Genomic DNA, 10,531 nt, shown 5'->3' on the forward strand with positions numbered 1-10,531 from the left:
TCACTGCAACAATATGTGTGTATAGTACAGTTAACCTAATTATTCTTACCCTTACCAAGTTTTGTCATTTTTTTAAGTTTGTGAAAAATTGAATTGTCTTGATTTATGTTTTCTTGAGAATGTGACATATTAAAGCTTACATCTAAAATAACTCAACAAAGGCTCTAATTCAACCAGTCCACCTTTCATTCTCCAGTTTAATACAAAAAACACAGAAAACATCACATTCACAAGGGTTAGTTGTTATTAACTGTACATGTAGCTGGAATAGATCAAATGATTGAACATGTGAGAGCTACGTGTAGCTGCCCTTTTAGACACATCTGTCAACAAACCAACTCCTCCCACCTCTCTCTCAATCATACAAATCATCCGACAGGTAAATCTACACTAATGACCTATCTATCAGGGATACACCCAAACATTGCATACAAAGTTCAACTTGGGACACTCCCTAGAAAACTTCCACTGGTAAGGTGGAGAGGGGGAGGGGTGGGGGGGGGGGGGTACATGTAGCAAGCAAGATGCTTGCAAGCCTAATGCCTCATTCTGTGGCAAGTTTTTTTTAATGATGAAGTATAAAGTGTAAGACACAGAGCTCATTCAATACATGTTGGACCTTTGTACAGTTAGAAGTTGTGACTACTTTTCATGTTCATTGGAAGACAACTTTTTGGTAAATGGCAACTGCTTAAACCATATTGTTAGAGCATTACATTGTAAGCAAATTTTTAAAATAAAAGTGAGTCACATATTCATGATTACATACAATTTCTTACACTGAACATATTATCTGAATCAATGTTAGTTCCTGAAACCAGAAAAAACAAACCCCCAAAAAAGCTATTTTTTACCCATTAAGTTATAAGAGAGGGGTGTAACAATCAAAGATTGGAGACATGTGCAACTGATGAAACAATGTTTGTTTTACTGATATGTCACAACATGTACTTTGTTCAAAACTATTGTTTTGTTTTTGCTCAAGAATGATTGAAATAAAACATTTCTTTGAAGAAAAAAAAGAAGAAAAAAAAAAACAATCAAAGAGTTATGTTTGTAAACATTAAGTCTATGGGATGTCACTGAACTTGTGCTTGTCACAGTTTTGTGAAACCATGACCTGAGGGTCATTGTCCTTTATTAAACTCCTAGTAAGGAGCAAATTTTGGTGTACTACAGAATGGCAAGTGAAGATGGACAAAATAGCTGCATGTGACAAAGGTACTTCCCATAGTCCTGTACTGAATAACCTGCATTTTATAAGATATGAACAAGTGATGAGCGGTATGCTAAAAATATAAAACGCCCATAGAATGTAAACCACCTCTGTTTGCTGGGGCACATGTAAATGAGCCTATAGATTAACACATTGATTCTCACCTGATCAAAGAGCTGTTTGCCTGTAGTGTTTGGCTGAATGGCAAACTCCAGCTCCGCATCCATAGTAGTCACACGCACTGCAACCTGCTGGAATAAATACAAAATAGCAAAGTCAAATTCTTATGTTCTAAAAAAATAAAATAATTCTAATCACTTACAAGAAACGAAATACATGTTTTTAAAAAAAAGAGATCTTCATTGGTACTTGCAACCTGCAACCTGTATCAAATACAAAATGGGAATTCTAATTCTCATGTTGGAAAAATAAAATTCTTATCACTTACAAAATAATAAATAAATACACTTGATAAAGTATGAGCTTAGGAGATCTTTATTGGTACTAGCTTTGAAGGCATCATGAACGCTCTTTGGGGGAACACTATTTCTAATATACTGTACATCTTATTCCCTGCATACTTCAGTGTGTTTGACCATAGGCCCATGATTTGACCTGCCTCCAAGTGGGACATCGACTCCATCCTTGGATCATACAATCACGAAATGCTTTAGATACAAGTAGCTCCAATATAACCTATAATTCCTTCCATTTCCCCGAGTTGTATTTGCGTGAAAGTTAGGCAATAATTCTATCATTATCATTATCATCACCATCAATCAGCATCATCAATATCATCATTTGTAATTTTGTATCATTATTTATTTTAAAAAAAACACATCAAAAACATTGATTCTTAGATAATTCTGCAACAGATGAAAGTATATTCTGCATAAAATTAAAGGTTTGGTAGGCAAAATTATCTGTATTTCTGTAAGTAATGCAGTAGTCTTGTATCATAGGAAAGAAAGACATCTACATGTACATGTACAGGTGTATTTGATTTGATATGCTCTTGATTTAAATTACCCCCCCCCTATATATTATATTTTCAAAGCTTTTTCAAATGTAATGTACATGTATGACACTAAAATACATTACATACAGCAAGGTTTTATCAATCATAAGCAAATCATATGTATATACTGTGCAGATTATGAGTAATTGAGCAAATATGTAAACATGTTTAGACCTGCAAAAGGGATATTCTTTTTGATTTGTTTTCCTGCCCTGATATTGTGCATATCATTTTTTATAAACAGAAATTATATTTCTTCATTTGCTTTCTCTCATCTTCACAAGGCTAAGAAACCAAACAATATCAATGTATTTCTGACATGTTCTCTCTCTCAGAATCTCTAGTCAATAAACAGTTTATGAATGCAATCCACTTAGAATAATTATTTGTTTACTATCAATGTTTGGCAAGCCTCAGAGAAAATATGAAAAACAATTATACTTCCTCTTTCCAAGAACAGTGAGAGTCTGGAAAATTCTTTCTACCGGAAATGGTGATTCCACGATTACTGGCAACCTTTTGTCAGAATTAAATTAAAGGCAGACCTGAGTTATGCATGATGTGCTTTTAATTTACTTGCACCAAATACAATCTTTACAAAAATTGCGTAGAGTACTACAGTAGTACACATCAACCTGCAAGAACCTTCAGTATTGAAAGAGGCAGAGGGGCCCAGATGAAAAAGAAGTAATCTACTCAACTGCATTCTACTTTTAGTAATCTTTAAAGTGACCATCAAAAACTGATCACCCAGACTGTAGCAATGTTACTCACCCCACGAGGCATGATGGCGACTTTTGTTTGACTAGCAAGATTAGAAGAAAAGCGACTATCTCTCCGATCGGTCTCCTCCGCAACTCAATTAAAGTGCTTTATTCCACTGTTTGTTAGCAGCTCAATTCACCTCAGTCTCCTTCCCTCCTGAAAAAATAACAAAATATAAGCGTCTACATGAAATAAACATATTTCTCATTGTTGCATGTACAGTACATGTATGTTCTGATTCAATGATCAAAGAAGGCTTTTATAGTATAAAGTTAAAAAACCAACAGCCATATTTTAGTGTCATCTTTTACTTTTAGTAACATTAACAAAAAAAATCCATCTAGAATGCTTTGAATTACAAATTGTAGAGAAGCAGAAAGTGCAAAAATCATTGGAAAATTAAGTCCACTTCTATTGCTGTATGCTGTGACATTCATGAAGAAGAGGGATTTCATCAAAAATAACCTTTGAAGTATCAACAATTATATATTATAATATAGGCACACAGTGAAATTTATTATCACTATTTCCTGTTGATTAAAAAGCAAAACATGAATACTCTATTTCATTATATAAGTAACATAGATGGCCTTGTCTTTGTCAGACTAACATCTAGATCAACACGACAACGTGGTCGAACATCTATAATTTTACAAACATGGTCCACAATCAAACACACGTACACCATCAATTCACAACTAAAAAAAATGTGTTACCTGAGCTGCTATCCCTCATCAACGAACGATTGCAGTTGAACTTTCAATTTGCATCCAGTCAAAATCAAATCACAACATTGATTTGGAAAAAACACACTACACAGATCATATTCATAAGGTCACTGACACTGTCTTAGACTTAGCTCGTCTAATTTGTGTTGTCCGACTAGGGTCTAGGCAATACTTACTTAGCACAATGTTTGAAGAGCAGTGAAGTTGAAACTTAAAATTAAAAGATTTTAACATAAACTTCAGACTGACTGGTCCACTCTCAACAAGAAAGAGTTGAATTCTATTTCAAAGTTAGGTGGAGTCAAACGAGGAATGCCATACATGTATGATTCATACTAAACATACACACCCACTAAATAGTAACACCCATTTACGTTCGTTAGTCAACTTGCTTTCACAGACCAACCACTACCACTCACAAAACCGAATGCGGAACCATTTATTGTATGGTTTCGCCGATTACGTGCACACATACGCCCCGGCCCGGAGTGTCGCCGTTACATCGATGAGTGTGTGGTGTGTACGGCATCGCCACTACGCACACATAGTACAACGGCGATCTATGCAAGATCCTCCCGATCAGTGGGCGGTACTCGAGTTAGAAAACGTGTCAAGATTCCGCAGCTAATGTCAGTTTATGAGTGGCCTACTGCCATTTCTCTTTATTTTTCACGGATTCACAACTTTTAAGATGGCCTGTATCTTTCACTTTAAAGTTAAAAAAATGATTCAACAAGTACTTACCGTAGCTAGCATGCAATGGTCAGGTCATTCAGCCGTACGGAAACCAGTCGCGGTATTGGAATTGGTGTCTAATTCATTCAAAATGGCAGTCAATGGGTGTGGTGACGTTATCTGTCAATCAAACTCTTCAATAGGTCTACCCCCTCGCGGAGTTATTGCTCAATTGGGGGTTACTATAATGACTCGAAATGCTACCTGCGATTTGAAACTTGGCCTAGACCATTGTTATAATTCATTTCATTTTGTTTGAAACTTCATCAACTGAGTGAATTTAGAATTAAGGTAAATTCTTCCAATGTACACAAAAAGAGAAAACATTATCTAGGTAAACTGGAATATTTTTCAAATTTCTGTAAAAAAATGTTATGATACAATTAAAGAGACTACTCAACCATGTTTTGTATTATGAAGATGATGATGAAGACAACCAAGATAACGATGACGACTACGATGATGATGATGATGATAATAATAAGATAATGATAATATTAATGTTAACATAATGAGAATGTCATGAAATTTTGATAGTGGAATATTTGAAGGTTTTCAAGTTTCAAGTTTCAAGTTTTTATTGTTCCACATTTTACAAAAAATATAGACATACATATAAAATGAAAAAAATATACAATACATGTAGTATAAATGAGCACGTCTCAATAATTCTCAATCCATAATAGATTGAGTAGAATATGAGGAACCTATTCAAAAGCAGTGCTTGCATATTATAGATTCCTGGAAAAATAAGTATTGTAAAAGAAAAAAACCGTAGCAGTAGACTGAAGGACGTAATTTAAAACACAATGGAATAAGGAAATTGTGTACAAAATAAGGCATTAGCACCAATTACCCCGCTGAAGTTACTATTGTACGAGAAAACAATTACGCCCCCATGAGTTGCTTTTGAAAGCAACAAATCTAAGAAACATGTTTAAATAGGCCTACATTGAGGAAAATCTGATTAAAAAAATGACACAAGAAAGTCTTTTTATTTTAAATCCATCAACAATTTGAATTAGATATGTCTTGTTTAATGGACACATTGAGAATTTGTTCTTAATGTCTTCAGTGTGATTTCTTTCCCTCACCATATATACAACGCTCGCTTTGCTTATTTTGATACAATTTTATTTCACATTCCATAACAAAGTAAATAATTTCCACATTCCTTAATTGCACCGAAAAATCAACAGTTAATATATATATAGACCTACCTACACTGTCGCTCCTAAATTTGGAATATTTTTTTTCTTCCCCAATTCATGAAATTATTTTAAAAATAATTAAAAAATAATAGATCTAGATAATAGTATACATTCTTAGATTTTATTGAATAATAAATTGACAATGTGTGTTTTGCGTAACTGCTAAAGTATGTGTATGCTACTATGCTTATCAACTAGGGGACCTATGCCCTTAAGTCATAAATGACAGTAATGAGGATTAATGCCCCACAAAAGGGCACTAATATAGCACATCGACACGGTTTTGATCCTGGAGCCTCACAGTTACGAGGCCATTGCTTTGTCACTGAACCATGTCTGTACGCAGTGGGGGCTAGGGTAGGGGGCAGTTTCCATAAATATAAAAAAAACACAGAACATGCAAAAAAAAAATCAATAATTTATTGCACTTTACCTCGGTCCCCAACATAAAAAAATCCTCTGTGTGCCAATGCCTTGAGCCATAATGCATGGCCGCTAAGAGGATTTTGATATGTTGGGGACCGAGGTAAAGTGCAATAAATTATTGAAAATTTATTGCATTTTCTGTTTTTTTTTTTATATTTATGGAAACTGCCCCCTGCCCTAGCCCCCCAAAACAAAATGGCCGTTTCAATGTGGTGCCTTTTAAGATTTTGATAAGTCACCCGAGGCATAAGGTGAAGGGAATATTTTATTTTTATCATTAATTCGATGTGTACTTTATGGTACGCCAGATGCATGATTCGGCCGGGGGTGCATGAAGTGAGCATCCTAGACTCTATTCATTAGTTTTAATCCAAATCTCGCCAAACTTTCCCACTCTTTCTTGTTTCTGAGACAAGATTTAATCCATGAAATGCATATGGCCTACATTAAAAACAAGATGAGAAAAACTTATAGGGAACCCTTTTTTTCTGGTGATTAAATTAAATATGAATAGCGAGAGAAGCGACATCACAACTAATGACTGGGTTGTCAATTTGTCTTTGGTCATCGGCCATTTTGTATGTCATAAAAATAATTTTTTATGATACTGTTGGCCTTAATAACGTGTTTGAAATTGCTTGTACGCAAGACAAAGAACAAGATCATCATCTACAACAACAGGGATTTCTGGCTCGGTATAAAAAAGTCAGAGGAAAAAATGTCAAAGGTAAAAATGTTAGAGGTAGAAATGTCAGAGGTAAAAATGTCAGAGGTAGAAATTTCAGAGGTAAAAATTTCAAGGGTAAAAATGTCAGAGGTAGAAATGTCAGAGGAAAAAATGTCAGGGGTAAACATTTCAGAGGAAAAAATGTCAGCGGTAAACATTTCAGAGGAAAAAATGTCAGAGGAAAAAATGTCAGGGGTAAAAATGTCAGAGGTAGAAATGTCAGGAGGAAAAAATGTCAGGGGTAAACATTTCAGAGGAAAAAATGTCAGCGGTAACAATTTCAGAGAAAAAAATGTCAGAGGTAGAAATGTCAGAGGTAAAAATGTCAGAGGTAAACATTTCAGAGGAAAAAATGTCAGAGGTAGAAATGTCAGAGGTAAAAACGCAGCGGTAAACATTTTAGAGGAAAAAATGTCAGAGGTAGAAATGCCAGAGGTAAAAATGTCAGAGGTAAAAATGTCAGAGGTAAACATTTCAGAGGAAAAAATGTCAGAGGTAAAAATGTCAGAGGTACAACAAACAACGAAAAGGTGCCCCTTTTACTTTGACAAGTGCCCCTATAAATTTTTAAAAGTGCCCTTACCCATCTTCACCTCTGATATGTGCCCATTTTATTTTGACACACGCCCTTTTCCTTTCGAAAAGTTCCCATTTTTTTTGGCTATCAGTGTCATTTTTCCATTCTCTTAAGTGCCCTTTCTAATCTCATGTAAGTGCCCCTTTTCAGGTACGAGAAGTTCACTTGTCACGTTTGATAAGTTCCCCCTACACCTCTGATAATTGCCCTATTAAAATCCAAGAGGTACCACTTTTACTTTGACGAGTGCCCCTTTAGTTTGTAAGAAGTGCCCCTTCCCCCTTTTCATTACTACTCCCTTTTTAACTAGGATAAGCGCACCTTGTATTTTCACATGTGCCCCTTTTCCTAATGAAAAGTGCCCCGTTTAAAAAAGAGCCCCTTCCCCTTCTTATAATTACCCTTTTCATCTCTGATAAGTGCCCCGTTTATTTTAACTTGTGCCTCTTTTTCTTTTTAATAAGAGCCACCTCCCCCTATTCATAAAAGCATCCTTTCATCTCTAATAAATGACCCCATTAAAATTTGATTGGTGCGCCATTTCTTTCAACTAATGCACTACGCGCGCTCGCATTTATAGATGATATAATTATGTTATGTATCAAAGATCTTTTCAGTCTTCGTTATGAGAATGTGCTTAAAACCCATCATAATTGTTTTTTCTTCCTCTTTACAGTAAGATGTAATCTTTCGCACTGCGACATCACAAATCTTTAAATTTTTCCTCGCTCGCTTGCAAATGAAGTTTCAGACCATCGCACCCAACTGCAAAGTACTCGAGCAATTATGGTATATAAAGAGAAATGACTATTGAAATCATCACTGATAACGTAAACACAATGCAGGGTATATACCAATATCTAAAAAATTGTATATTTTCGCTTTGAGATTTCCCTTGGTAGGTGCCCTTTTTGTACAGCAAGTGTCCTTTTTTGTTGCCCCCCCCCCACTTTTGAAGTTTCTTCGCCGCCCCTGCATGTACATACATATTTGTTCTTTCCTTCACATTTGAAATACAAAATAAAAGAACACCATCAGATCATAGACAGTAAATTGATGAGCGCCCTCTATAATGAAAATACTTTTTGTTTTCGTTTGGAATATCGACGCTCCGTATGTGGATAGCCCAATGAAAACAACTTTATACCACTAAGAATTCATATTTTTAATCTCTGAATGGAAAATGAAGCGAGGATGCCCTTTACGCAACAGGGGAAGCTTATTTTCTGTACATCGGCAGAAATATGTAAAATAACATGCAATAGGAAGTAACGGAATCATTTTTTAGAGGGGCATTTCATCCAGAAAAGAAATGTCCGATTCTTGTCTTCTCTAAAACTATAGCATTCAAACGATCCATGTATATTAGATGGAGAATCCTGATTAAATTCAAACAAATATAATACTACACGTCGGTATTCCTAGCTATAAACAGCGCATAGCTAGGCTGTAGGCAATCTTAAAATTATGAAAAGACACCCCCCCCCCGCAAAAACAAATAAATGGTGACACGGCCTGTATGATCGATATTCTAAGGCATTCATACATTGAAAGTGCCAAATCAGTTGCCTGACGTATGTAAACTAAGTGGCATCATTATAAAAGAGTGACAGGGATATAAATAGGGCTCTATAATGATGAAGTATGTTTCTTTCATTATTGTTTTTATTTTTTTATTTTTCTCTTTCTTATTGTTGCTATGTGACTTTTGGGGCTGCATAAGGAGCCAGTCAGATTAGTACGCCTTGACAAGAACATCGATGTAAAATAATAATACTAATAATAATGCTGATATTTATAATAACAACAATGATAATAATGATAATGATTATAACAATAATAATGATAAACAAAATACATGCACTGCGAGGCTCTAGTTTAAATTATGGATCGAGGTGGCAGGAATAATATTATTTTCTGAGGGGCGTAAATAGTGCTGTTTCTGTCGCCGAGGAATCCATAATTTCACTAGTGGCTTGAATTAGTACATGATATATTTGTATTATATTTTTCAAACCAACCTTCATAAACAAAAAAACATTGTTTTATTTGATTTGATTTTGATTTATTGGTTTCTGCATCTTTTTTTGCATCATACATTTTCATTAACATAAATATGGTTTGGTACAATATTTTAAGTGTATATAATTTTATACAGATAAAAAACGAAATTAAAGATATAAATTGAATGCATAATTAACATACATTAGATGCAGGAGGGCTACAGAAATAAGCAAATTAGCTTAAAGTACTAATTTTGTCATAAATGTTTGTTTTTATCTGCCACAAAGTTTTTGGCCGTGATGATTATTATCTGTGTTAAGCCATTATGTATGGAAATTATTTCTTTAATTATTTGTATAAAATATATGGATATACTGTATATGATGGAATTTGTTTTGAAAATAGAGAACCCTGTGGATGGGAAAAAAAAATAGCTTGACGTGCTCGCAGCCCTTAACTTAGATACAACAATAAAAAAAAAAAAAAAAAAAAAGAGTGACTTGCAGAGAAGAAAAGAAGGGGAGAGAAGGAGTGTTGGTAATAATACAATAAATCTAAAACATCTGCTGATTGAATGCAGGTCCATTCATGGATGGATAACGATACTAGGTCATGGACTCCATTAGTACCGTTTGCTCCAGCCCCGGAGCAAAATATGGTACTAGTCACCGAGGCCCATATTTATGGCCAGAACCTAGAAAACATTAGAAGAAAAAAAAACGTTTAATAGAATTTATATATATATATATATATATATATATATATACATTAAATTTTGATAAAATTATTTATAGAAATTATACAAAACAAAATATACCCTGCCTTCTTTTCGAGGTAGCCTACAGCATGGTGATAACCATGGGCCTCGGTGAATCCAATTATTTTATAATTTAATTTTTAAAATATTTTTCTATCTTTAGACTATGATCGACTGCATGAGTTATGATGTTCCGATCCGGTGCCGATCAGTATAGTCTCAGTCTCTAACGGAATATTCCAACTACATCCTGGTCTCCAATCAAAATAGCCTATAATAGGCCTGCAAACGCGCACATTGTTTACCAAGGCATGAACCTACCAACCGCGGACACACCACACGACACGCACGCACTGCTATATAAAGA

The 10,531-nt window shown here is 34.7% G+C and overlaps 1 protein-coding gene across 1 annotated transcript in view; it reads right to left on the reverse strand.

The window, feature by feature from the left end:
* LOC764541 (moesin) overlaps positions 1–4,601 on the reverse strand; it is a 31,869-nt gene extending 27,268 nt beyond the window's left edge. The window contains 3 exon segments of the mRNA XM_030994675.1: positions 1,381–1,467; positions 3,009–3,155; positions 4,472–4,601. Of these exon segments, the coding sequence (XP_030850535.1) occupies positions 1,381–1,467; positions 3,009–3,020 (99 nt within the window). The 5' untranslated portion in view covers positions 3,021–3,155; positions 4,472–4,601.
* Between the last annotated feature and the right edge of the window lie 5,930 nt (positions 4,602–10,531).

Source organism: Strongylocentrotus purpuratus, unplaced genomic scaffold, assembly GCF_000002235.5.
Source record: "Strongylocentrotus purpuratus isolate Spur 01 unplaced genomic scaffold, Spur_5.0 spur5_scaffold_21, whole genome shotgun sequence".
NCBI classification, from domain to species: Eukaryota; Metazoa; Echinodermata; class Echinoidea; order Camarodonta; family Strongylocentrotidae; genus Strongylocentrotus; species Strongylocentrotus purpuratus.